We start from the raw sequence: 27,666 nt of genomic DNA, 5'->3' as shown, positions 1-27,666 counted from the left end.
ACCTCCGTCCACTAGTGTCGTCGCCACCTCAGCCTCCACCCACCTCTAGCAACGTTGCCAGAGGTGGAGGTGGCAACGTTGGGTAGAGGAATGACCACCAGCGCTACCACTGCCACCTCTGCCTCTGCCCACCTCCGACAACATTGCCGGAGGCGGCGACGGCGGGCGGTGGTGGACGACGGCAGTGATGAATGGATTGCAAAGAGGGAAAAGATGAACAGTGTTTTTGCCCTTAATTGATATTATTTTTAAAAAGTTAACCTATTTTTTAAATTTTATTAAAAATATTACTTTTATTGATATTAGGGCCCAAAAAGTTGCCCTTATCTGCTATAATCCCTTTTTTATTTAGTCTTTACTCTTTATTGTTCACTCTTTGAATTGTTAAATGCAAGATTTTTTTAAACTAAACCAATTAGGGGTTTGGTTCCCGGGTCAAATAGTCTGATCATTCAAACCGAACAAATGGCCTACTCTAACAAAAAAATAAAAGAACAGCCAAAACCATTGGACGGTTCGAACGGTTTGGAATGCTCATGTTAGTGGTTTACTGGGCAAAATAATGGTTCTAGGATAAAACAGAACCTATCACCTGACTGGTTCCTAGTTTTCTGGTCCGGTCTGGTTTTGAAAACCATGGTTAAATGTTCAAGTTTTTTTATTTTATATTTGGAAATTTAAGATTAATTTCTTTAATTTTGACATTTTCATGTATTTTTTTTTTTAATTTCAATTATTTTTTGAAATGACCTGAATGGACCCATGGGTCAACCCTAACCCAAACATTTAGAGTTAGGGTCCAACATTTGACAACCCAACCCAAAATTCAACCTGACCCGGTGTCTTGACCCAACCCGAACCTGACCTACCCAACCCAATTGCCAAGTAGAGGATAAGTTATGTTACTTACAAAATGGGTTCCATTTCTCCGGTAGATATTTGGGGACAAGGGTTCCAAAATCCTGACGTGGAAATTGCTTTGGCCACGTCAGACCAAGATGACATTTCATTGGACATTCATCATGAAACAATCTTCAAGGTTTGTGCCACTTTTTATAATAGAAGAAGGGAACGTTCAAACATCAAACTCCATAAATTAATTTTCCTTTCTACATTTTTACCTTTATTTTTTCTTTTCGGCACATTTATCCATGTTTGTCTAACGGTAAAATGTACCTTTTGTTAATCGAATAAAATCACAGATAACAGACGGCCGTGGTAGAACGATCGACGCAACTCTGTGGGTAGTATGTAGTCTGTGATTCGGAAAAGTAGTAGACTTGGCATCTCAGAATTGACCCAGACCATAACGAGTTCTGATCTGCTCCTTAAACAGATCGCCTCACACCGACCTCACAGCACGTTTCAGCCGTGCTTTAGAGCATTTCCCAAAAATAAACGCGGCAATGTTCCAGATGCACGGCCAAAACGTGTTGTGAGGTTGGTGTGACGTATGCTCTGTGAGTAGCAGATCCGAACTCGGCCAGACCCACCACAGAAGAAGACTGAAGACTGGGACCGGACCCACCACTCCACACTTCACATCCAACGCGTTCACACTCGAAACAGTTGGACGAGCAGAACCGTTGGCCAGTTGGCCTCACCCTCACGCGTGGCCGCGTGGGAGTTTATACAACCTTCCATTTCCTAGGTTCGTTGATTCTATCTACGTAAGACCTTTTTAAGGTTTCTCCAAGCGGCGACGCGCGTGTACTACTCCAGCTGAACCATCATCAACAAGACGCGTACGCGAAGCGATCAGACGGTTCACATGGTTCCACTAGACTCCATTATTAAGCCATTATCTGATGAGGGAAGAAGACTCACAAATGTGACAGTTCCTTCTGATCAACAAAGTACGGTGATGATTCATGGTACGACGTTTTTCATCAAATCAAAGCCGGAACGAATTTGTCTAAAAGTAAGGGGCATTTTCGTAATTGAAGTAACCTTTGCTCCCTCGGGGTATATATATAGATAATCAACCGAACCGCGGGTCCTAGAGAAGGCCTTGCCAAATTGGGACTTCTTTTTTCGGCGTTCGTTCAACCTCTCTGTCTCTCTCTTTCTCTCTCCTGAGGTACGTAGAAGACCTTCTCTCCCTCCCCCTCTCTGGCTCTTTCTTCCTCTCTCTCTTCATCATCATAAATTCATAATCAATTAATCATCATATTTATTTAGAGAAAAAAAAAATTGGTTAATGCCCGCGATACGAGACCCCTCTTTCATTTCCTTAGATATTTTGACAAATTTATAATATTTTTGCGTCATTACGAATTAAGTATTGTCTTTATTTAGCAAAATTTTCGGGTTCTTTCTCAAGATTACATCTTAAAATTACAGTAAAGCAGAATCTGCAATGAAATGACAAGGATTGCGCATCTGGAATTTAATCAGGGGTTTCTGTTTTTCCATTTTTTTAAATCTTAATCGTGGTTAGAACAGTTGTCGGGAGGAGGGTATTGACCCATTAATTTTGAGATTTGATATTTTTGGTGAAATTAGCTGCTCAGATTGATATTTCATGATTTGTTTCTTTATTTTTTGAAGCCATTCATAATTGAAGAAGAGGGTCACCCTGTATTTTCATGTAAAAAATTTTCCCCTTTTGATTCTATTTAATCCGGGCCTTTTGTTTTCTTGTTCCGCACTCAAAGCAGATGGGAAGGGGAGGGAAATTGGCTCTTAGGCACTGTAAGAAGAGAAGGATTACCTCTCAGAGTAAGGGGTCGGATGGCTCGGATGAAGATTACGTGGTGGGAGAAGACGAGGAGGATGACGAATCATTTGATAATTCGAATTATGCATCTTTTGCTGGAGATGCTTCTGAAGAAACCTCTGATTCTGGAGCCATGAGTGGTGATGGCTTTTCAGAAGAGCTGTATGAAGAAGAAGTGGAGAACGAGGAAGAGGAGGGGAGAAAGATGGTTAGATCCAAACCACGAAGAGGTTCTTCTGGTCAAAAAAGAAGTATGCATAAACGATTTCGTAAAAGAACTATAGTTTCATCTGATGATTTTGATGAAGATGACGAATTCATGACAGATGGGACTGAGGAGGAGCGGAAGTTTGTTAAATCTAGACACCGAAGTAGTTCTTCTCGTTCGAGGAAAAGCGAGTCGAAGCGGTTGCGTAAAAGAAGTAGTAGAGGTGCATGTGAAGACGAAGAAGAAGAAACAGATGATGATTATTGTGACGAGGAATTTATTCCAGATGGAATTGATTTTGTAGATGAAGAGGAGATGGAACTTTCCAGATCAAAACCCCAAAAGGGTTCTTCTGGTCGGTCAAAAACTAGGCTCAAACGGTTGGGTAGAAGAACCAAGTTGTCAGATGATTACAACGAGGATGAAGACGATTGTGATGATGGTGATGAGGAATTCAGGCCAGATGGAATTGATTATGTAGATGATGAGGAAGAGTTGCAGGTTAGTAAGAGTAAGGGGGGAAAACGTACAACACAGAAAAAGGTATCTGTAAGGAGTCGGAAAAGGAAAAGGAAGTCCAAGGTTTCGAAGAAGCCAATGAAAAAGAGGAGGTCCAAGATATCGAGGAAGAGGGCAATAAGCTCTGATGATGATGAGTTCATAGTTGACAGCAGGTCTGTGCAGAAGAGTAAGAAGAAGCCCGGGAAAAGAAAGAAGACTGTTGTGCACTCAGATTCGGATTTCGTGAGCTCTGGATCTTCGGATTATGAGTACACAATCTCTGAGGAAGAGAGGGAGCAGGTGCGAGAAGCCAACAGTTTCTGTGGAAATTTGATAAAGTCCAGAAGAAACTCATCTCAAGCTGATGGAGATGTAAGCCATCAGCAAAGAAAAACTCGGGAAGGAAAGGGAAAAGAGAAGGTTGAGGATTTACATAATGATGTTGGGAAGCAAGTTTGTGGTATTTGCTTGACAGAAGAACGAGAGGAGACAGTTCGGGGAATATTAAATTGTTGCAGTCATTACTTTTGCTTTTCTTGTATAATAGAATGGTCAAAGGTTGAATCTCGTTGTCCATTGTGCAAACAGAGGTTTGTGACAATAAGTAAGCCTGCAAGATCAACGATAGGAATTGATCTGAGGAATGTGGTGATAAGGGTTCCAAAGCGTGATCAGGTATCTCACATCCCTGCTCTTTTTTTCCTTTTTGGTAATAACTAATAACATCTCTCTGCTCCTATCTATGAATTTTGTAACATACAATGATCATCTTTGGGGGCAAAATCTGTCTTTAAGCTTTAAAATGTCACCGACTTGTCCCTCTCCTTGAAATTTGGCAATGTGGGGGCAGTAAATTTTCATTTTCTGATTCATTGCCAGATCTAGTGACTATAATTTTCATGATTTGCCTACTCTGTTGTTCTTTAGTACTCCCTGGCTTGATAATCTAAGGCTTTCTGCAGGTTTATCGACCATCTGAAGAAGAAGTGAGGGGATATTACGATCCATATGCAAATGTGGTTTGTATGGAATGCCAACAAGGGGGGGATGATAACTTGATGTTACTTTGCGATATTTGTGATTCCCCCGCACACACCTATTGCGTTGGCCTAGGACGGGAAGTACCAGAAGGTAATTGGTACTGTGAAGGTTGTAGACCCGCTAATCCTGGATCATCCAATCTGCTTGTTCAGGATCCTGAATCACATCAGGCTACAAGCACTAACAATTTAGCCACTGGTGGAAGCAATTCTGAAGGTTATGCTGCTGCCACTCATATTTCGTCACCAGTGGCAGATCCATCATTTTCTCAAGGAATTGAAATTCCCCAATCTCCAAGATATCCTTCAGGACAAGGTTTTCCAGCTACATCTCCAATGTCAGGAGTAGGAGCATCAACTCTCTCAGGAAGACGCTGGGTACACCGTCATATGCACAATATCCTTTCCAGCAATAGGATTAGCCAAATGACTGGAATTGCAAATAGAGCTGATGCAATTGCACATTCCAATTTGGAAAGTGCTTTTGTCAACTTTCCAGTCCAGCAGCAATCGGGGCAAACAAATCAGAACACAAGGATTGTAGGAAATGTTCCATCATATTCTACAGTTATGGAAGGTAGGAGGCAGGACAGTTCCTCCTGCCCAGAGCAAGGGAGAACTCATTTATATGCAACATTGAATCATCTAAGGAGGCAAGTAACTCAAGACCCATCTACTGCCATTGCTTCTGCCAGTGGAATGTTATGTGCTGAACTTGCAGGAATCAATGTGGCGTCAGGTTGTGAGCAATTACATTCCGGTGGCAGGCCAGGCTTTGGTTTTCATGACAGCATATCTCCGGGTGCACATAATGTTGGGAACCATTTACATGAAGCGAAAGGCACAAAAGAACAATTGCAATCAATGGTGAAAAGCCATTTGAAATGCCTATCCAAAGGCACTCAACTAGGTAAGTGCAATTTGTTTGGTTGCAGACCTTGCTTTGTACTATTGAAGGTTAGAAAATTCATACTGTAGTTGGTCTGACAGGAGGCAAAGCTTCTGCCTCCCTGCCTGAATTTGCTGAGGTATTATATTGCTCAAGCACACCCTGACAAAGGTATTTTGGTATTTGCACGGTTCTGAATCAATGTATTTGTGTGTAGACCAAAATATCTCTTGGCAGTGTTTTTTTACCCTGGTTATACCATAGTGGATCCGTCCAAGCTCAACAAGTAACTCATGATCATCCTCCTCAAGGTAGCTTTCATGTTGGTTTTTTTAGTATGTTGATCCAAGACACAAAAAGTCTAATCCATTTGGTGAGATGACTCGGTATGTAGTCATCAGGTATATAAAAATGCATGCAACTTAGTTTGGCATCTAACCTGCTTGCTATCAGTCACCCAATGCAAGGACAGGTATACTGCCCACATTTATGCTTAAAAGCATAGGCCGTAGGGTCTGCTGTCCCCATGTCTGTTGTTACTTGTTAGGATAGAGCAGGTATGGAGCCTTGTTTCTATATATTTTTTGATGTGGGGTAGTGTGTAGGGATATTGGAATGGGGATCCAAAACAGATTCAGGTTTTCCCCTTGCTCCAAGCCAAAGAGGCCTGCCTTAACATGACAAAAAGAATCATTTTCTCAGGTGATCTTATTTGAGAAAAAGGAAAATCCAACAAGTGTATGGTGGAAAAAAGTGCAGTGTACAGTAGTCTATGTGGATGCTGTGGACAAAGACGTTATACAAATTGGTAGTCTCCAAGTTATTCCCCCATCAAATGGATGGTCTGGACCCACCATCCACATTGACAGAACAACGTACCCTTTTTCTTTTCCCTATTTTGGTAAGTCCAATAACCCGTCAAAGAGAAAAGAAGTTCCACAAACTGTTACTTTTTGTCACCCCTGTTGTAAGTTGTAACCATGTGATTAAAATTTGAAACTTAAAAGGATGTTATTACCTTGAGTTCTGAATTTGCGGGGAGTTCATTTGGGGTATGACCATGTATTGCCAAGGTTATGATGTGTACCAATCAAATCTAACCACGTGGCAAAGTTTTAAGATTTAACCTAGGCTGGCACATGGTTATAGCCAAAGTGAGAGAACTCCCATTATATAGTTGGTTAAGAAAAGGTAGAAAAGGGACCAACAAGTCTCTGCTTTGCAGAAGGATGTGCATTCAAGGACATTGCCAGGCGATCTACACACACCATTTTAGCTGCTTGTGGGCTGGAGCACGATAGAAGTGTTGCCATTCCGGTGCTGCAGCGTCCACTACACTTTTGCCCCCATGTTGAAAAAGTGGGTGAATCAAGAAACCTGATGAAAGATTGCTGCTCATCGTGCATCAATTCCTTGGTCAGAGATGTAGTAACCATGGTCATGAACACAAGGATGCAGTCCGCAGGGTAGGCCGTAGGCCGTGCCTGAAAAGAAGGCTTCTTCATTGGTGAAACACATCATCTTCGATTTATTTATTTTTTTAAATATTTTTGTTACAAAAATATGAATTGGCCGATTTTGAACAGTAAATGGTTTAACCTATTTATTGGTTCAGTTTTAGTTTCAAAGTGTATACTTGTTAACCGTTAACTTCATTGGGGGGTGGGGGGGAAGGAAATTAAATACAGATCGGAATAACAAGGTTATCTGATTTCTTTGTCCTTGCTGTATTATTGGTAACACTATTTATTTAACATAACCTAACCTGATATTCTAAAGGTTCATACTTAACTTGTGTGGAGAACGAGAGGATGACTCGTAAATTTTCAAAATGTAACTTTGCTTTTCATCATCAAGTTTGGAATATAGTGTGCAGGCCAAGTGTGGCCCCCATGATGGAGGGTAACTCAATCATTGATTAGTGGGATAGAATGCAAAATGATGATAACATGGAATGGGAAAAACTAAGAACTGAATTGGTTTTTATTTTTATGGAGGTTATGTAGAACGAGAAAATCTTTAAAAATTAAAGTTTTTTTATCTCTCTTGTGATTCTCCGTGATAAAGCTAGAGAGGAGGCGTTGAATTCCAATCTCCTAATAAGATTAATGACACTAGAGAGAGAAATTATTTTTGGGTCAGATGAGTCCCCTAAAGAGCCCATTGTATCAAGATAAACTTAGATGCTTCCAGAAAAGAGGATGGTACCTCAGCTATTGGGTGCATTGTTAGGCATGATATAGGTAGAACAATCAGCCTAAGTGGTAAAAATATCAGCTCGTCCTCCATCAATGTTGCCGAAGCATGGGCTGCCCTCAATCTTGGCTAAGTTCTGAGTAAACTCAAAGGCCCCATTGGCTTTTTGGAAATACACTTTTCATGTTTTTTTTTTATTTCCCAGGTAAATAGGCAATGACTATTTTAGCCATAAAAAGTCATTATTAAAAGAGGCAATTTTGTCTCATCTCAGTATTGTCAACTTTTCCCTCAGGTGGGTAAAAAAGTTACTTATCCACCTGTGACTGAAAGATAGGATTACTTACACAGGGAAAATAAATTTTCCATGAACCCCACATAAATCTAAAAAAAGAACATGAATAGCTCAATCAATGAGAACCAAAACCCCATTTCATTTTCTCCATTCCAAAATCTGAAAAACGAACAGGCCCAAATATTATCATCAAAGGAGATCCAAAGCTGATCATGGATTGTTCAAGGGGCAGGAATGACCCTCCTTGAGTATATGAACATCATTGAATAATATTATTTGGTCTGCAGCAGGATGGGGTCTAACATCCAATGCGCACATCTACACAAGCAAATTTTGTGGCGGATTAGTTGGCAAATATGGTCATGAGTCTCGGTCTACGGATCAACTTGTCTTAAATAGTTTTCTCTTAGCTTTGTTTTAGTGATGCTTTGGGGGAAGCCCGGGAACAAGGTTTAAAGTTTCGATAGGCCTCTGTATATTGGTAGAGGCGTATCGGAACTTAGAAACACTGAGAAACTCTTTTTTTTTTCTTTTTTTTTTCAAAATTTAGTTTTTGGGGAGTTAAAAACATGATTTTTTTTATTGAAAATGAGTAATCCCGAAACACCTAGAAACAGGCATAGCGAAACCCAAAATATACAAATACGATACGTCCAATACAAGATATATTGTATCAAAAATTTGAACCTTATCTGAGAGGGCTACCCCGTGTTGTGTAACCCTTTCTTTTCTCTTTAAAAAAAACAAAAAAGTGGTTTTATCCGTTCAAACCGGATGATTGACCAGTGACTCATCACCCATAAAAACACTGGATTGGTCACCGGATCGGCTTTTAAAATGCTGGGCCAGGTCAAAATATAATTGACAATTTCTGGATCCTAAAAATTTCTGCAATTTTAATGAAATGCGACTAAACTTTTTCTTGGCGGCATGACAGGGTGAAATTTGAAGAGCTGACAAACGTGAAAATCAGAATAGGCGTGTTGGAGTAGTCTCAGTGACCACTCCGTGCTAAAATGTCCGCGTATTCAAACAATCAAACGATAGCAGTTTTTTTTCTTTTTTTCATCTACAGATCTACAGCAGCTCATCTAGCCTAACATGTCTTGCAGCAGGATTAAATCTATGCAATTTCATAGATCTGAAGGACAACAGTTTCTAAAAAATGTTATCAGTTACTAAAAAATGTTAAGGTCATTTTGGTTCGTAGTTGGAATCGAAATCAGAATCAAAATTCTCTAGAATCAGAACCGGAATAGTTCATTCCCATAGTCTGTTTGGTTTAAAAGGAATGGAAATGAGAATTAAAATCAAGAATGGGATTTAATTCTCAAGGAAGGGGCAGGGAATGGCCATTGGAATGAACCTAAGTTTATAAAAAATCATAACGCTTCCATTGAGGTATATAAAATCCACATATAAGAGTAAGACTAGCATTAGACTTCCTATCCCCTGGTCATCGAGGATTATTTATTTTCATAAACAGGATTCATTAGTATTATGCAAAAGATTGATAAAAAAGTTGGTCAATATAATTTACAAATGTCTGAGAACTGAATATTGAAGAAGCTACTTAATTGTATAGCAAAAAAAAACACTTCTATTTCTCATGCTAGGCATGGCACACCTCCCAGCAATGAACAGCTTCCACATGAATTCAAGTTTAGTTACGTATAGACTGTTAATTGGTCCATAATGAAATCAATGGCACTTGAACCAGGGCTTAGCAGGCTTTTTGCTGCAACAAGTGATTCTTAAGAAATGCACTTCCTCTCTCACATCTTTTCAGGTACATGCTTGTCCAAGAATGCTCTTGCCAGATTGCTGAAGCTTACATTAACTGCTCCAGCTGCAGCATACCCTTGGATGACTTCAACCACTTCTGGCCTCAGAATCTCTTCCTTGGTGGATGCAGTACAGAGATAATACAAAGAACCAAGAGCATAGTTTACCTGCCAACCACATTTGATATGTACATGGAATTCAGATCATTAGTAATAGAATTTTATGCAAAATTATTAGAAACTCCAAGGAATGTCAGAAATTTATGTTTTTCTTTTGCTAGTAAACAAAAGTTCATGCAACTTTAATATTTCTTGCCCTAGAGGCAAAGTGGGACCCATGGAAGGAACATTATAAGACAAATTTGCACATGCCTTTTCAAGGTCCCAGATAGCTTGTAGGGCAAAGAAAACCAAGAGTTGCATTAACTCGTTGCTTACCAGCATTAGACTTTTTTGTGGACATGTAACAAACATAATTTTGTAAGTTTCACTTGATCAAGGGTAAATGGCAAGCATACATCAATTTCATAATTCTCCAATGCTTGATTATGAACAAAGTCCCGGCATAGAATGAATGCTCTGTGAACAAAGTTCCGGCATTCATGCACAAACCATATAAATTGCATATTACTTGTTGTTCAGTCATCTTCAGCATATTCCTAACCTATCTTATTTTCCTAGATTGACCATTAGTATTGGTAATTGCTTTACTGATGGTACAAAAGCAGGGTAACATTGGGTATAATCTAATTGTCTGATTTTAAAAAGTACATAATGGAAGGAGTAGCCATTATTTGGAAATTGATAATGGAAACAAACAATGTGCATACAAAGATGATAGTCAAGAAGTTTGGATTAATTTTAATCAAGTTCATTAGAATGTTTAATCAGAGCTACCCATCTGACCTCCAAAATCCCCTCTCCCACCCCAACAAAAGTTAAAATACAAAAAGAAGAAAAAGAACAAAGAAAACCCTAAAACAAGCAAATAAATAGCATGTAAGGGCCTATGTACTTACAGTGTTTCTAACTGGACTAGATAAACATTGTATGATCAGAGGAATGCCACCACACCGAGTGATAACTGCAGCATTTTCTGGATCTATAGGAAAAAAAGAAAGTCACGTTTAGGTACTTCTGGGTATTTTCTTCTTGTAGTACTTTGTGTACTGTTGGGAAAAAATGCAGGTTTATAGCAGTAATCAGATTAACTAAAAGTAAAATGCATGCTCATTGTGGCAATCAGATTTAACAGAAAGGGATTCAGATTTTTGGTCTTACCTACACATGAGTTGCAAATCCCACCAGCCCCAAATTCCACAAGTTTCTCATTTGGCTCCGTTATGCAGTCAAGGAATAGTTCCAGAACATTAAGCTGTTTTAGCAACATATGGATGTGTTATTGGATGTATTTGATACTTTGATGTAAGAACAAGATTCTTGCACATTCTGAATATTAAAGTTGATCCAATATTGTTTTGAACCTGGCGTAGAAAGGTATAATTATAAGGATCATAAGCAAAGTTTGCCAAATGAGCAACTATTCTCTCCTTTGACTCTGTAAAAGAAAGATCCCTGAATCAAAAAAAAAAAAGATAAAACATAAGACATCAATCCACCAAGCACAATACTAACAGTCCTATCTGGTACCTGCCCAGTTTCTGTTGGTTTTAGTTCAGCCAATCCAATTAGGGGGTTCAAGTCAGGCACCTAATTTGAAAACTTTACACTGTTACAGACTAGGGCTTTCAGGTCAGGCCCACTCTAATTTTACCAAATTATCAACCTGAGCCTGCCCAAGTTGCATCTAAGTTTAATTCCAGAGTCAGATCTCTATTTTGAAGGGTTTCTTCAATTTTCAAGTTTTTTCATAGGTCTTGATTTAGAAGTCAATTTCTCCTCATAAATTCATGTCAAATTTGTAATATGTCAAAAAAAATGGGGTTTTACTGTTCAGTCCACCCCCACAAATCTTAGCTCCACCATACAGTTGGGGTAGGTGCCAGCTCAGAATTGATGCCAATACACGGGCAGGTATTGCTGTTTAGGTGGAGGTGATTGAAATTTTGAATTGATGTAGGTCTGCAGTGGAATTCAGAATTCTGAGGTGGAGTGCAGTCAACTTATCCCAAAAAATAAAAAACTATTTGTGGAAGATTCTATACAAGTTTTTCTTAGCTCTGAAGTTGTTTCATCTGTATGTGTTGGGAAGTGTTTAAAAGTCTTTTTTTATCAATAACAAAACTTTCATTAATCAATTAGAATAATTAATTACAAAAAATGGGGGATAAACTATCTTAACTCCCCCAACAGAGGCTAGAGCCCCCAAAAAGAAAGAACCAGAATTACAATTGAGCCCAGAATAGAGAATCCCCAATCACCCCTTGCTTGGCTAACCCATCAGCAAACAAGTTAGCAGATCTCTTCAACCAACTGTGCTTTATGTCCATGTCTTTAGCCAGCCACTTGAATTTTTTTTTCTTTTCATCGCTGTAGCTCCACAACCCAGTCTTATCTTCTTTCAGCCACACCCTATTACCACCTATGAATCCCCTTCAACTACAAGCCTCCACAACTGTACTTTATTTCCATGTCCTCAGCCAGCCACTTGAATTTTTTTCTTTTCATCATTTTAACTCCACAACCCAATCTTATCTTCTTTCAGCCACTCTATTACCACCTCCAAATCCCCTTCAACTACAAGCCTCCTTATTTTCATTTCTTTTGCCCTTTGGACACCTTCCAAGGCCACATAAAGATCTCAGTGCTAAGATAATCACTTACACCAATGGGCCTGAGAAGATGGCTGAAACAATCCCATTCTCATCCCTGAACACTCCCCCAATGCCAGATTGCCTGGGGTTCCCTCTACTACTGCCATCAAAGTTCAGCTTTATAAAACCAGTGGGGAGAGGGATCCAAGACAGATTTAGACCCGCTTTAACCTGAGCAAAGCTAGCAATCTCTTTCCACTTTCTCAGCAAATCATCCAAAGTAAAGTCCATAAATAAATTCAAGGATTTTAACCAGTGTGTCACCCTTATGTGGATTAGTTCTATTACATTTTCAATGTTCCTCTCTTTTTCTGAGAAGATTCTTGAGTTTCTTTTTTCCCACAAAGACCAACACACAGCAGCCCTTAGGCATCTCCACATAATCCTTCCTCTTTTCAAATGCCACCTAAAGGAGGAAGAAAATAGGCTTTGCACATTCGATGGGGGATTCCACCTACACACAAAAAGGGAGAATGCCCATTCCCAAATAGGTTTTGCAAAATGAAGAAACTAGTAGGTGATACCAGTCTCCCCATCAACTTTGCAGAGAATACACCTATGTAGGGATAAACAAGTCTTGGGTCTCTTTCTTTGATGCAAATCACTAGTGTTGATTCTTTCCAGGAAAGTTTACCAACAAAAACTCCCAACCCTAGGAGGAATTGGCTTGCACTAAATCTCTTTAACAGTGTTTAAAAGTCCTTGGGTGTGATGCTAAAGGATTTTCTTCTTTGAAAGCCTTGTATTCAGGAAGAAGGATACAACTTCCCTAACCATCTTCTTCTCTAGATGTTTTTTTTTCCACCATAAAAGATTAACCATCCTTGAAGCTGCCCTGTATCAGATTGCTTCTTAAACAATTTAAACATTGGGAAGTCCAGCATAGATAAGGCAATTATCAAATGCTGATCCCTGCTATCCAAGGTTAGTAGGGGTAGACTGTGGAGTGTATATGGACCTAATCTCAAGCATTTTAGCATGAAGAGGCCATGTGTGGATTCTAATCCAAGATCTTATGCTTGTTAACCCAAGATTTTATCATCACACCAACATAGATGGTGGCAATAAATCATTTGGCTCATAATTAGTTCTGCATTCCTATCAGTTTTCTAGTGATCTAGATTGTAAAATCCACAAAGGCCAAATGGAGTGTATGGAAATCTTTTACTAATTAGTGGCAAGAAATATTCTTGCCAAACTCCATCTTTTGTACCAGCGAGAGGGCCCACTATACTAAACATATTGCCTACACATTTGCTCATTTATCATGCTCTGTTGGTTTAGGGTTTGTGTCTTCCTTCTCCAATACATTATCTTCACTTGTGAAAAAAAAAAAAGGAATAAACAAATAATCACCAGACAAGAATTGTTCCTTCAGTGAAAAGTTTCAAATGAAAGATTCATATAAATCAGAAGATTATAATAAAGTCAAAAGCAAATTTATGTTTTTATGTTCTAGTCTTTCTTACTAGTTGCTAAACTGCAACTTTGTTACTCCTTCCTTGGTGCCATGATGTGAAATCTGCTTCTTTGAGGCATGCAATAAAGATAGGAAACAGAAAAAGAAAAAAAAAAAATAGAAGAGCAAAAGGTTGTGACCTCAATGCTGCATACCTTCATCAGTTGTGTTCTGAAACTCACTAACCAACTCCTACAAAAAAGATAGAATAGGGGTAGACAAAGTAGTTAGCATTAACTACAGTAAATACAATAGCTTAGTTGTTTTCTAGAGATTTTTACTGTTGATCTTATACATGAGAACCAAAGACAACTAAGGCATGGCTTGGGTAAACTCATGAAATGCATTAAAAGAGTTGATACTGATCAGTGTATGAGACATCATAAATCAATGTTTTAAAAGGTGGAGGCGTGATGCGAGGTGTTCCAGTTCATGGGAGCATTGGAAATAGTTCAGAACGTAAGAGGTGTAAACCTCCCGAACACAAGGAGGTGTAAGCCTCCTTAAGAAGAGGGGGATGAAAAGGAGGAAGTGTAAGCCTCCTTTTTCTTTTTCTTTTTTTCTTCTCTTTCTTTTTTCTTTCCCCTCCCTTTCTTTTCCTTTCCCTTCCTTTCTTTTTTTGTCTTTTTATGAGGTGTGCGTGAGGCACGAGGCATATGCCTCAGAGGTATAAATACTGTCATAAACAACTTCTATAGACAAAACAAAGCGAGAAAAAAAAAATATAGTTAAAAGCCAACCGGTTGGTGTTTAAGTGTTAACAATATTCAATTTGTTTAGAGTTCCATTTTTAAAGGCAAAAACCTCATCATCATCATCAAAGCCTTATCCCAACTATATGGGGCTGGCTACATGAATCCTGTTTCACCATTTCATTCTGTTCAGTGTCATATCCATCATCAAATTAAGGGCACTTAATCATTTCTTATTACTTCCACCCAAGTCCTTTTCAGCCTGCCCCTAGCTCTTCTCATCCCTTCAACTTGTAACAGATCACTTCATCTAATTCTTCTAACAGGTGCTGTATATGATCTTCTATGCATGCGACCAATACCACCTCAGTCTACTTTTCTCATTTTATCACCTCTCAAATTTTCATTCCAAGGTAACAATTCATTGACCAAGTAATTGAAGCATACCATAAACCTTTATACCAAGTAAATGAAAACTGTAACTGCAGTAACCAAATACATTTTTTTTTCTTTTTTTTTTTTTTTGGGGGGGGGGGGGGGGGGGGGGGGAGGGGAGGAGGGAGGAAGAAATGAGAAAAAATCAGGTATCATTCCCTCAAGTCTCCACTAGTAACTACTCATCATTGGATTGGAAAATGAAAAAGAAAGTTTAATTTATCAGGAAAAGAATTGTGAAGTATGAATATCTTCTGAAGCACAGTTAACTGTATGAAGGGTACCTGAAGGTATTGGACCCTTGGAGTGCCGTATCTTCCTGTACGCTCTGCTTGCCTCCGATCATTAGTAAACATGATAGGTTCTACAATTATTGCAACAAATGGATTCTTTGATTCAATGTGCTTCCATATTACTGTGAAAAGGATTCTGTTCTCATTCTCTTCATGATTCTCTGATTATTTGTCCATTGCTACCTTTTCTTTTATGATCCTTTAGTTTGAGTTACAGGCTCGAGAACAAGAAGAGTCTATGCAAATGTTCACAGTGCTTCAATTATATTGGCAGCTATAGGCAAAAACAGAGGATGAGAGGAAACCTGCTGGGCAGTTGAATTCAAACAATAAAATATTTCAGCTTTAAAGGAACAGTAGAGAAAAAGAATCGTCATCATCCAAGCCTTGTCCCAACTATATGGAGTCGGCTACACAAGTCATGTTTTGCCATTCGGTTCTATGTAGAAGACAAAACGCATCAGCTTAAAACATATCATTTATATCAAAATGATTAAATTTAACAGTCAGAGGAAAAAAGAGTTTTCTTTTTTTTTGGGAGGGGGAGGTGTTAAACTATTGAGTTGAGTTTCACTAGCCCTATTTGGTTGATAATTTGACTTTTTTTTACATTTCTCTTTTTATTTTGAACAAAACATTATTAAAGGCAGGCAACTTATAGGGAGACCCACATACTTTGAAAGGGGTGTGACCCTTAGCCACCTATACTTTTTGTCTTTATTGGCATTTAGTCCCTAGTACTTTTTCATGGTGTTTAGGGATGACAGTAGATCGAATTAAATGGTTAAAACACCTTGACCTAACAAATTATGTCAGGTTTGAGTAGATGTGATCAGGTTTTGGGCCAAATTTAGGTTGAGGCTAACTTGCATCAGACTCAATCCATTGACATGTTGACATTGAAAAAGGAAATTGCAAACATAGCCTTCGCTAAGGATATGGCAGGACAGATGTGGATCATAAGCATAGACTTTGCTAAGCCCCAATACCGTACTCTACATTAAATGTTTTTTTATCAGTAAAGAAGGAAAAATTTTATTAAATTGAAAAAACAGATTACAACCAGCACGAAATTACAGATAGAGCTACAAAAAGAATTACAAAACTGCCCAGAAAAGATGTCATCTGTAAACTCCTTGTTTTGCTAGCGAGTCAGGGAGCATTACCTCAGAAATTGGACCAAGAAATCACCAGTTTTGAATCTCCTTCAACCTCCAAGTTTTTAAAATCTGCTTGTTTGGCTAATTTTAACCCCTGAAGAAGTGCATGAAGCTCAGCCTTTATTGAGTCTCCAACCCCTATAGGCCCTGAATACATAGCCAGCACTTTGTTTGCTGAATCTCTGAAGACACCCCCTATTCCTGCCAATCCCAGGTTCCCCATGGAGTTTCCATCAAAATTCAGCTTTACCTTAGTTGGAGCCGGGGGCTTCTATTCCATTCCCATCTTTTCTTTCTTCTTAGATGAAGAGGCCACTCTTTCCAAGCCCACAAGATATCAGCCACCTGAGAAGCTTTGGAACAGCTTAAGAGGTTTTACCCAATGAGCAACTTTTATCTTTATAGTTTCCACCAACTCTTCTTTTGATCTGCACTTTCCATTGATCTACACTATATGTTATCCAAGGTTTTTGAAAGGCTAAATGTGGAGGTTAAGCAGTTGGATCTGGGAGAGGCAAGGTGTAAACCTCAAGACTCAAAAAATTATGAACATAGTTTGTAAATAATAGACATGAAAAAACATTGTCTAACTAAATTTTTATCTAATTCTATGTGGCTTATTTGGCATACCAATAGTCTAATAAGTAATAACCAATAATTAAAGGTTTGGATCTCACAAGAAATGCTTTTCTAAACTTTTTTAGGCTTATCAAAATAATTAATATAAAAAATATGTATTAATGGTTTTTCACCTTTTCTTGCTGTTTCTGTTTCCTGGGTTTGTAATCTGAGCATTTTTTCAATATAAATTGCATTCAGGCTTCAAAATAACTTCAAATGTAAAATTTATATTGTTCAATATATGAATCATATTTATGCATTTTTTGTATGAACAATAATAAATTTATTAATTCAGAAGCAGATTTAGAGTGAGTTCATAAAACATCCCAGGGAGAGGCGCGAGCTGCAGCCCCTCCTTGAATCTTACAAGTAAACTAGGAAAGAAAAGCAAGAATCACAACTGAGCCCAAAACAATTCTTCCCTATTTACCCCTTGCTTGGCTAACGCATTTGACAAAGTATTTGCTGATCTCCCCACCCACTATACAGTGACCAACATATTCCTTGTCAACCAACTAAATTTCTTCATTTCATTCTTGTAACGCCACATAACCTCTTCAGGATTTTTCAACCAACCCACTACCACTTTGGAATCCCTCTCGATTGTTAGGTGTTGTACCCCCATCTGGTTTGCAAATTGCACCCCTTGTACAGCAGCTAATAGTTCTGCCCCGATGGAGTCCCCAATTCCTAAGGGACCTGAGTAGAGCAACAAAATCTCTCCCTTCACATTTCTCAAAGCACCCCCCCCCCCTTCTGGATAATCCTGGATTACCCATGCTACTTCCGTCAAAGTTCAACTTCAGTGAGCCTTCAGATGGAGGAGACCAGCTTGTAATTGACTTGCTACTGCTGACCAATTTCTCCAAAGGTCATTAGAGGAGAATTGATGAAAGATTTCCAAGGTCTTCAGCCAACGTATTGCCCTATTCAGCACACAGTCTTTCAATTCCTTATTGCTCTTTTCCTTTTCTTGAAAAATTCTAGCATTCCTTTCTTCCCAAAGAGTCCAAATCAAGGCAACACGAATACATCTCCACATAATTCTCCCTATTTTTGTAGGCCAATAAAAGGTAGAATGGTTGAAGAGCATGTGAACTTCTGCTGGTAGACTCCAACTACTCCCGAACAACGAAAGTAGCCAAGCCCAAAGGTCTACAGAAAAGGAACAAGATATTAATAGGTGGTAACAATCCTCACCATGAGCTCTACAAAGGATACACCAATTAGGAGAAATACAGAGGAAAGGTCTTCTCTTTTGTAGGTTATCTAGAGTGTTTACTTTCCCATGGAATACTTCCCAACAAAACGCCATAATTTTTGGGGGAACTGGCCTGCACCAAATTTCTTTTGACGAAAAGGGTTGGTGAGTAGAAAGTTGAGAGATGGACTTGAAGAAAGAAGCACAAGTGAAGGTTCCATTGGGTCTAGGAATCCATACCCTCTTATCTGGCTTGGAGGGATTCAAACAAACTTGATTAAGACAACCAAGCAAGACAGAAAGAGATTCAATTTCATCATCCCTAAGTCCTCTACGAAACCCGAAATCCCAAGTAGGATCTAAAGGTGTTCCTAAAGGTGAGACAAATTTTGAGACCACCTCTTTTTTGTACAAAGAAACAGAAAATAGCAAAGGGAACAAATCCTTTAAAGGTGTGTCTCCTACTCAAATATCCTCCCAAAAATGAACAGTGTTGCCAAAACAAACTTCATACCTGATAAAATTGAGGAATTGCGGAAGGGTGTTGTGAATGGCCTTCCAAGGTGCTGCTAAGTTAGCTTGCCTTGATACACCACCTCATGCCACAATCTCTCTCTTTCCAATGGCCATAGCCACAACCATTTCCCTAACAGAGCTTGATTTTTTCCAGTTACCCTCCCAAGTCCCAAACCCCCCTCTTCTTTACTTCTGCACACAGTTTCCCAATTAACCAAGTGATTATTTTTTTCTTGTCCCAGCTCCCATAAGAAATCTCTCATCAACTTCTCCAATTTCCTAGCTTCCCTAACCGGTATCCTAAATACAGACAAAAAATAGGAAGGTAAGTTAGCCAAGGTAGCTCTTATTAGGGTAGTTCTCCCTCCTAAAGAGACATAATTCCTCTTCCATGAGGCTAATCTCTTCTCAAACTTTTCTGCCAAGGTAGGCTAATCTACTCTCCCTAGGATTTGCCCCTAAAGGAAGCCCTAAGTATGACATAGGCCAAGCAGAGGTGTAACACTCAAGAAAAGGGTCTAAAAAATGGTAGGGTGCAAGTCCAATACCTAATTTGAAGATTTTACACAGCATCAGGTCCGGGCTTTTGGGTTGGGCCCATTGAAATTTTATCAAAACCTTAACCCAAGCCCACCCAAGTTGCACCCCTAAAAAATGGAGGTACCTCAATAAACATGTGACAACCCAATAGTCGAACTGTAAACTAGACCTTAATGTGAATTTCTTCACAAAAATAAATTGAGACTTCAGAAAAAAAAAATGACACTTATTTCCTATTCTCCCTAAAAGATGAATGACTAACAAGAAATTTCAATGATACAAAAGAATATTGTAACTAGGGGTAACTAGGGAATAGTTGAACTGGGCCCAATTGTAACTTTATGATGTTTCTGTATTAATGAGAGGCTGCACCTCGCGCCTCATATTGGGATGCTTGTAACGAAATATTTATCATTTGCTTCTAATGAAATCAATTGAATATTTATCTATCAAAGAAAAAGAATATCGTATCTTTTCTAGGATAGGATGTATCCTTCACATAAGTAGTGAGGCATACTTATCTTGTGTAAGTATTCTTTTTTTTTGGCTTCATATCTTGTGTAAGCAAGTATTCTTATTAGGGCTAAATCATCTCATTTCTATCGAGGAGGTTAGGTTGTAAACTTACCCCTAATCCTAAGTAGAGACTAATTAAGAACTAAAATTATTTGATGTCATTAAAAAGAATGAAATAGGATGTTGCTTTGGGCGTGCATTGTTTACATTGCCTAAATGGGATGCATAACTACTACTATATTTGAAAAGGAAGTTGCTCTAAACTAATTTTCTAAGGAATGTACCCTTCGATGATTGGCCATCTAATAACTAAAATGCATAAAATTGCAACCTTAATCATAAGTTGTGTAAACAAACATTGATAGAAGACATGCTTAAAATAATACCAAGACTGATTTAATCATCATACAAGAGGTTTCTAACATGCAAGCTCTCTCTATTGCTTCATTTCATATTCTATTTCACAACAAGATGTAGTAGAGAGACGACTGAGGTTTTACCGAAAAGGATTGAAAATAGAGATGAAGAAGGGAGATGCAGTCAAGAGGACAAGGTGACTGGGGTGATAGGAGCAAAGGAATTGGGAAATGTGGAAGAGTCAGTGGGGAAGGGTGAAGGAGAAATGATTAAAGATCTAATAGAGGAGAAAGGAGGGGAGGAAGATCTAGGGACTGGGGGAGGGGGAAGAGAGGAAGGAAGTAAGACAGGAAATGGAGTTAGAACATACAAAAGGAAGAAGTACAGAGCTTTCCCCTTGGGAGAAAGTAGAGAATGAGAGTTAGGGGAGGCTAATGAAGATGAACCATTGATGGATGAGATACATGAGGTGGAGAAATCATGTGATTTAGAGAAAGTGGTAAATAAGGAAGTAGGAGTCAGCAAAATTTTGAGACTACTTTTCCTAGGAGGGGAGGAGTATGCAAAGGAAGCATTCAGATCAGTGGAGGAACAAAATGGGGTAAAAGAGAGTAATAGAGAGTAATGTTGTTCCAGTGTTTGATTGCAATTCTGCTAACCCTTTAATTCTAGAGAGGGAAGAGTGTGCTAACAAGTGTGGGCAGTGATTTAAAAGGTGTGCCTCAGGCGCATTTTAGGGTAGGTGCCTCGCCTAGGTGCTAGCAAGGTGCACCAAGCATACGCCTTTTGAAAATTTGCCGCTTTTTCCTTCTTTTTTCTTGAGTCTACCAACTGGGTAGGGGGCTCCGCCCCCGGACCACCATTCGCTCGCTCACCGAAGCTTCGAGAATCCCCTATTTGGTAATATTGTCCATTCATTCATCCTAATAAAGCATCTTCCTAAAAGCAATTAAAACTATAAAACTATTATTTTTTGTGTGGAAACTAAGAATTTAAGACCCTAACATGGACTTGTTTGGGCTTGTCTCGAGGGGCGTGGTACAAAAGCGACTCTTAGAATTAGGAATGTAATATGTCCATAGTTTTCAAGGCGCTTAGGCGTTGGAATTTTAAAATGTTTGTTTTATTGAGTTTTTACTTTATATATGCTTTTCTAAGTCATTTTATTGGTTTTGTGTGCTAACTAACAATCATGTACACTAACTATTAACACTATAAATCATTCAAATGAGTATAAATTTCATATAAAAAACTAAAAATATAAAATATTATCAATAAAAAGGAGTCTAAACCAACTAGATATATATGATATATAATATATATATATATAATCAATTAATCAATGAATCAAGTTTCAAACATGTAATTCAGCCATAAAAAAACATTTGAAGAAGAGAATCCAATTCAGGCATACAATCACTGAATCAAGTTTCAGCCATGTAGTTCATCCATATAAAAAAAAATCAGCCATATAATCATATATATTAATGATATAAAAAAAAAATTGAATGAGAAGAAGAAGAATTAAAGAAGAGATTAGAGAAGAATTGAAGAAGAGAAGAAGAGTAGGTTCGGCAGCTTCAGCTGTTAAAAACTAAGATGATTCAAGTGTGAACCATAACTGAAATACTGATTGAGTAGGGCGTAGCCCCTGTTTTTTCAAAAAAAAACAAAAAAAAAAGGACTCATGGGGCGGACTGACGACTGAGAGAGTGAGAGTGACTGAATGAGAACAGTTGGACTCGTGGAGTGGAAGAAGGAGAAGAAGAAGAAGAAGAAGAAGTGGAGAAAGGGAGGACTGAGGAGTACAGGGGCGGATTAGAAAAAGAAAAGGAGGACGGCGAGCCCCTCTTTTTTCGACTGAAATCTGAGAAGAAGAAGAAGAAGAAAGGGAGGACGGGCGGAACCTCTGTTTTTTCGAAAAAAAAGTCTGAAACTTTGAAATCTGGAGAAGAAGATTATCATACCTGGTCGAACTAAGGTGCGATGGAGCTGGGCCGCTCGAGCCTGCAGTGTTCGCCTGTTGGTTCTCCTCCCTCGAAACCCTTGTGAATCAAGGGTTTATTAAAAAAAAAATAGAGATACTAAAATGATATATAGTACTCTTAATACTAAAATGATACAATGAAAAACAGGTTTGTTTTAAAAAAAAAATTTAGATGCATGGAGGCGCCTAGGTGTCCGCTTAAGTCTCTAGGCGTGCGCAAAACATATGACGTTTGGGCGAGGTGCTGTCGCCTAGGTGCCTGGTTAGGCATCGTCTTAATATTAGCTATTTGATGCAATTGAAAAAAAAAAAAAAAAGATTTATGGATTTTGTATGCTTGATAATATTTTATATGTTTCATTTTATTTTTAAATTTTCATTTAAATATGACTTATATATTATATTTATGTATTTTAATTTTAGATAATAGATTTTTTAAAATATTTATTTTAAAACTTAAGTTTATATTTTTATTAATACTATGCTTTATAATTATTTATTTGTTTTGAACTTTTTGCATTTTTTTTAAATTTATATTTTTTTTTTTTAATTGTGCATCTTGCCTTAAAAAAGCACGCACCTCGCCTTGCGCCTTGCACTTCAGGCACAAAATGATCCTTGCGCTTTTAAAACACTGAGTTTGGAGAAATAGCCAAGAAACAGGAAGTAGTTTGTGATGAAGAAGTGGTGGGTTAAGGACAACAAGGAGCATGGAAGAAGCTGTGGGAACTGTTAACACAGGTGGAAGATTCAGAACTCAAAAGAACAGAAAAGGCCAACAGCAGATTCCAGTTTCAAAGGTTTTTGTGTGAACAAAAGAGGCTTTTGTGGGGGTGGAGTTAGGGTTGGATCTTCCGTGTGTGTCGGATGTGGTTGTTCGGGTTGGGCTTTCATCCTAGGGTTGCTATCTTGGTTTTCGATGTTTTCCTTTTTCTGGTTTGTAAAGGGTCTGCACTGTAGTTTGGGTTGGCTTTTGTTGGGGTTTGGGGTTTTTTCAATGGGTTTTCCAGTGTTTGTTGCTTACTCTCATCACCTTTCTTGTATATTCTTTTTATTTTATTTTCAAAAAAAAAATTCCATTTCCCATTTAGTGAGCTTGAATTGGACATAGAACGTGAAGACTGGTGCTATGGCATGAACAAACTGTACAGGTTCATACCCCAATTGTCATGGATTTTACTCATCTGTATAAAGAAAAGAGATGAGAGCAGGGAAGTTTTCCATATGAAGAGTTGTGGAAAGACAGCTTGACAAACAAGGCAAGCAAAAGAAGCAACTGTAACTATGATGCCTCCAAAAAATTGGCTTGAAACCTCACTCAAGGATGGAGTCACCACTCACCATGAACCTAAGGTGGTGAGCCCCAAAGGTTTCCTTTTGAATATCTTTCTTCGATAGTGGCCCCATTTAGCGCCCTAGACTGGAAAGAAAATAAATAAATGATATCAAAGAGGCATGAACGTGCCTGAAACAGAACCATTTACAATAGACAAATCAACAAACATCTGTTAGGTAAACTTAAAACAAAATTGTATTGAATCAAATCCATACCAAATGCTAGCAGTCCAATGACGTCCCCTGAACCAAATTTTCAGATTGGGACCCAATAATTGTGTTACTGGGTCCCCACCCCACCTCTTTTTGGTCCAATCCCTACTGGATGCATGTCCATAGCAAATCCATAGAATAGAGCGGAACAGGAGAAAAACAGAGATATCGAACCCTATAGCTTACCTCCTTAGAACGACTCTAGGACTTCTTGGGGGTTTACAAATTGATTCTTTCACCCAGAAGTGATGTTCTAACAAGTGCAATGATACGAACTAGAATAAGGAGTCCGCAGAAACAAGGACGTCTTCTGGTTCTTTCAATGGCATCATCGAAAAGCAAGGGAAAAAAGGTATATGAATAAAAGAGAATGGGGAAGGAATAGTGTGATTCAGGTAGCCTTCTCGTAGTGATTTTGATTAGAGCTAAGCAGATACTGAGAGGGCCTCCTCAAGCTGGAAGTCAGTAACAATTTCAAATACTGAAATTTTGGGGTTTTAATACCATGAAGGAGGAAGTCAGGAAGGATAAATACCGCTAACATGGTATATTCTCATGAAGCAAATTACATCATTTGTGAAGCCTTAAAGGATATTTCTATAATTTCATTGGTACTAATTGACTGCACTTGTAGCCCTTGCACACAACTTTGATCTTACGAATTACAAAAGTCTCACTCACTAATCTCTTTCTCTTGGCTCTTCCTTTCTTCTCTTATAATCTCACCGGCATTTCGAAGAAGTAATAAAAGAGAGAACAGAAAGACAATACTGCCATCTCTCTTCTTCGCTTTTTCCGCCATTATCAAATCTTGAGTGTTTCCAAACCCTAGGGACCTAAATTCTAGAGGAAACTGTGTAGTCTTTGATCTTGAAAGTTATTCAATCGGAGTTGTTACCTCTGATTAGACCTGTTCATGGGCCGGGCCGGGTTCGGGCTGGGCTTTTATTCTTCATTAATGAAAATATGTTAGGCCCAAGCTCAAGCCCGAGCCCGAGCCCGAAGTCCGACCTAATAAAAAAAATTAGAATTTTTCCCTATTCAATAATCAATATAAATTAGAAATTATTTACATTAAAAAAAAGAATATAAATTCAAAATTTATTTACATTAAAAAAAGAATATAAAGAAGGGAAAAAGGAAAGAGGTGAAAAAAAGAGGGGTATTCGACTAGGGTTTTTAGGTTTATTTATAGGCCAGGCCGGGCCAGGCTCGGGCCGGGCTATTTTGGTAAATCCTGAGCCCGGCTCGAATTTATTGCGGGCCGGCCTTTTTGGCCCGAGGTTAAGCCCGCAGGCCCATATACCTATTCAAGCCCATCCGGGGGCCGGGCCAGGCCACCCGGCCCATGAACAGGTCTACCTCTAATCAGCTTTATGCCTGCCTTTCTTAAATCCTTTGAATATTTGTTGATTCTGTAGTTCCCAATGATAATGTCTGGTTCGGGAGGTTTTACCTTCGCTCGTAATCATGGAGGGGACCGGTTTTATAATCTACCTCTAATGCGAAGGCATCAACAGCAGTTGTCGTAGCAACAACAGCTTCAGAGGCCAACGAAGCCAAAGGCACAGGTTGAGATTGAGAACAGAATGGAGTCTGATGACATCGTCGAAATGCTCATTTTTTAATAAGAAGAATAAAAGATGCATTAACATTAGTTGAAAGGGGTCTTGTGGGGGGATCTCATTTGTTTATTTATTTTTAATAAAAATCTTTTATATTAAGAGGAATAAAGATGCATAACATTAGTTGGGCTGCATCGAAAAGGGGGCGGGGGGGTTGGGAGGCGAAGCCCCACAGCCGAAGGGGTAGGGGAAACCACTTTCTTTCCCCTTATTTTTTCTTCCCTTTCCTTTCATTTTCTTTTCTTTCCTTTTCTCTTTCTTTTTCTTTCCCTTCCCTTTCTTTCTCTTTCCTTTCCTTTCTTTTTTTTTCTTGTTTTTCTGTCTTTTTATATAAGATGCGCATGAGGTGCATGAGTCATACGCCTCTAGCACGCCTCATGAAAAAAATACACCTCATGAAAAAAACACAAGAGGCATATGCTTCAGAGGTGTCAGCGCCTCTGGCATACGTCTCAAGGCGTTTTGGGAGCACCTCACCTGGAGGCATGCCTCCAGCATACACCTCCCACACCTTTTAAAACACTGGTTAAGATAACACCTAACCACACAAACATTAGAGCAAATCGAACGTTACAACTCAAAAAAAAAAAAGACAGAAAGAATCCCCCAACCAGGACATAATTTAATCTTCAGGTTCGAAAGCTTCATCTTGCCCAAACCCCATCTTCATACCACACCTCTCCACCTTCATCGACGATAGGCTTCTTGAGGCTCTCTTACTTCTTTCAAAAACTTTGAAAACCCTTCTGGAAAACTCTTCTTCTCCTAAGATAAATAGGCCTAAACTCTTTCCGATCATCACATCCTTTTCTGCCAAATTTTCAATTTCCAACCTCTTTCCTTTCTCCTCCACTCTGATAGTCAAAGAATCATCTTGCTTTCTTGATCCCCCATACACCTTTTCTGACACCTCCACCTCCCCCTCTAATGTTTGAGACTTAGTGCCCTCATTCTCATCAAGCTTCTTTTTTGAGCCTATGATCCTAGGCCATCGTTTCCTATAAACTTTCTTAAACTTGTTTGTAGGACCAGCGCCAATCAAATGTCCTTTAGTCTTGAAAAAAAAAATTGAAACATGAACAATTTGGAACTTGCCTGAATGTTTGCCCTTTTTTCCTCAATGCCAACCCCTCTTCATCCCTGTCCTTGTCCACCAGTCTCTTCCGACCTAGGTCCACTCCAAGTTTGCCAACTTGGATATCAATTCTTAGCAAATTATTGATAACATCAATAATGTCGCTCTCTTCTTCTTTACCCTTCTCCCCTGAATTGCAGGCCTTTTTTATCCTAACCTCACTTCCATCCCCTTCCTCCTTCCTCCTTGCTACTTTTTCCCTCTTAATTTTCCTTTATTTCCTTCCCCCTAGATTATGTTCTTTCCATCCTTTTCTCCCTCACATTGTCCCAAACTTTGACCTTAAGCCTCCCCCCCCCCTCCCCGCAACTATATGGTGTCAGCTACATGAATCCTGCTCTGCCATTCCGTTTTGTTCAGTGTCATATCAATTGTTAAATTATAAACCATTGAATTGTTTCTTACTACTTCAACCCATGTCCTTTTGGATCTGCCCTTAGCCTTCTAGTCCCTTCAATTTGTAACAGATGACTTCTTCTTACTTGTGCCATGGATGGTCTTCTCTGCATGTGACCAAACATCTTAATCTTCTTTCTTCATTTTATCACTTATTGAAGGTACTCCCGGGTTCCACCAAGTAAGTTCACTTTTGACCCTGTCATTTCTAGTTTTCTCATTCATCCATCTCAACTTTTGTATTTCTGTCATGCTAATTTTTTAAACATATTTCTTGATTACTCAATACTATCCCATACAACATTGTTGCCCTTAGAATCATTTTATACAATTTTTGTTTCACATAAGGTTCCAGATGCACCCCTTTGTTTTGCCCATCTTGCCCAATTCTATGGGCAACACGCACCTTGCCTTGCACCACAATCTCTAGGAACTGTTTTGCTTTAGCTTTTCTTCACACTTTCAAAACTTTGGGTTCATTTAGTCTTATATTGAAGAGGTCAATATCAGAAAATTTAACATTTAAGGATTAAAATGAATAACCAAAACTCAATCATAAATGCTATATAAAATTTCTGAAATGTAATTCAAGAGTGCAATCAAGAAATTGTTGAATATTCTAGATTCAAGAACTCACAATTACGAACGAGAGTTAACTTTCAATATTTGATAAATAAACCAGAGAAGTAATTCAAGAGTTAGTTTACTGGAAGTGTAATTCCTCAAAAACCTCAAACATATCCACACCTACCTAGTCTTCCATGTCATTACTCAATTCA

At 38.7% G+C, this 27,666-nt stretch overlaps 2 protein-coding genes across 17 annotated transcripts; one reads left to right on the top strand and one right to left on the bottom strand.

Annotated features, from left to right (window-relative positions):
* Positions 1 to 1,913: 1,913 nt before the first annotated feature.
* Positions 1,914 to 7,085, top strand: LOC104588985 (RING/U-box protein). Of its 5 annotated transcripts, XR_016085456.1 has the most exons (6): positions 1,922 to 2,080; positions 2,661 to 4,103; positions 4,391 to 5,121; positions 5,208 to 5,378; positions 5,575 to 5,668; positions 6,583 to 7,085. XR_016085456.1 is itself a non-coding variant. In XM_088903016.1 (5 exons), exons 2-4 carry the CDS (start codon positions 2,661 to 2,663, stop codon positions 5,619 to 5,621), a joined length of 2,478 nt encoding a protein of 825 aa, XP_088759142.1. In that variant the 5' UTR covers positions 1,914 to 2,080; the 3' UTR covers positions 5,622 to 5,668; positions 6,583 to 7,085. The 5 variants fall into 5 exon arrangements, 3 of the variants coding, with proteins under 3 accessions (XP_088759142.1, XP_010245439.1, XP_010245438.1); XM_088903016.1 differs by having other exon boundaries at positions 1,914 to 2,080; positions 4,391 to 5,378; XR_016085455.1 differs by lacking the exon at positions 5,575 to 5,668.
* A 2,194-nt stretch (positions 7,086 to 9,279) lies between these two features.
* Positions 9,280 to 22,464, bottom strand: LOC104588983 (ARM repeat superfamily protein). Of its 12 annotated transcripts, none has more exons than XM_088903018.1 (8): positions 22,164 to 22,445; positions 16,452 to 16,950; positions 15,277 to 15,593; positions 14,021 to 14,057; positions 11,117 to 11,190; positions 10,914 to 11,007; positions 10,652 to 10,734; positions 9,318 to 9,800 (listed from the first exon to the last, which is right to left on the bottom strand). In XM_088903018.1, the coding sequence occupies exons 3-8, from the start codon at positions 15,346 to 15,348 to the stop codon at positions 9,624 to 9,626; spliced, it is 537 nt and encodes a 178-aa protein (XP_088759144.1). In that variant the 5' UTR covers positions 15,349 to 15,593; positions 16,452 to 16,950; positions 22,164 to 22,445; the 3' UTR covers positions 9,318 to 9,623. The 12 variants fall into 12 exon arrangements, with proteins under 12 accessions (XP_088759147.1, XP_088759144.1, XP_088759143.1 ...); XM_088903017.1 differs by having other exon boundaries at positions 15,277 to 15,590; XM_088903020.1 differs by having other exon boundaries at positions 15,277 to 15,559.
* Positions 22,465 to 27,666: the final 5,202 nt, after the last annotated feature.

The sequence above is a fragment of the Nelumbo nucifera genome, chromosome 4 (assembly GCF_055504915.1).
Source record: "Nelumbo nucifera cultivar China Antique chromosome 4, China Antique-T2T, whole genome shotgun sequence".
NCBI lineage: Eukaryota > Viridiplantae > Streptophyta > Magnoliopsida > Proteales > Nelumbonaceae > Nelumbo > Nelumbo nucifera.
The sequence above is the reverse complement of the archived record's forward strand: the minus strand, read 5'-3'. Positions and strand labels throughout refer to the sequence as shown.

Excerpts from the sequence above, each read along its gene's own strand:
- LOC104588985 (XM_010247137.3), top strand. The coding sequence starts at position 2,661 with ATGGGAAGGGGAGGGAAATTGGCTCTTAGGCACTGTAAGAAGAGAAGG. Across the intron at positions 4,104-4,390 it reads GGGTTCCAAAGCGTGATCAG|GTTTATCGACCATCTGAAGA; the intron begins GTATCTCACATC and ends GGCTTTCTGCAG. Across the intron at positions 5,379-6,582 it reads ATCCAAAGGCACTCAACTAG|AAGGATGTGCATTCAAGGAC; the intron begins GTAAGTGCAATT and ends TCTGCTTTGCAG.
- LOC104588983 (XM_088903018.1), bottom strand. The coding sequence starts at position 15,348 with ATGTTTACTAATGATCGGAGGCAAGCAGAGCGTACAGGAAGATACGGC. Across the intron at positions 11,191-14,020 it reads TCAGAACACAACTGATGAAG|AGTCAAAGGAGAGAATAGTT; the intron begins GTATGCAGCATT and ends TTTCTTTTACAG. Across the intron at positions 10,735-10,913 it reads GATTTGCAACTCATGTGTAG|ATCCAGAAAATGCTGCAGTT; the intron begins GTAAGACCAAAA and ends TTTTTCCTATAG.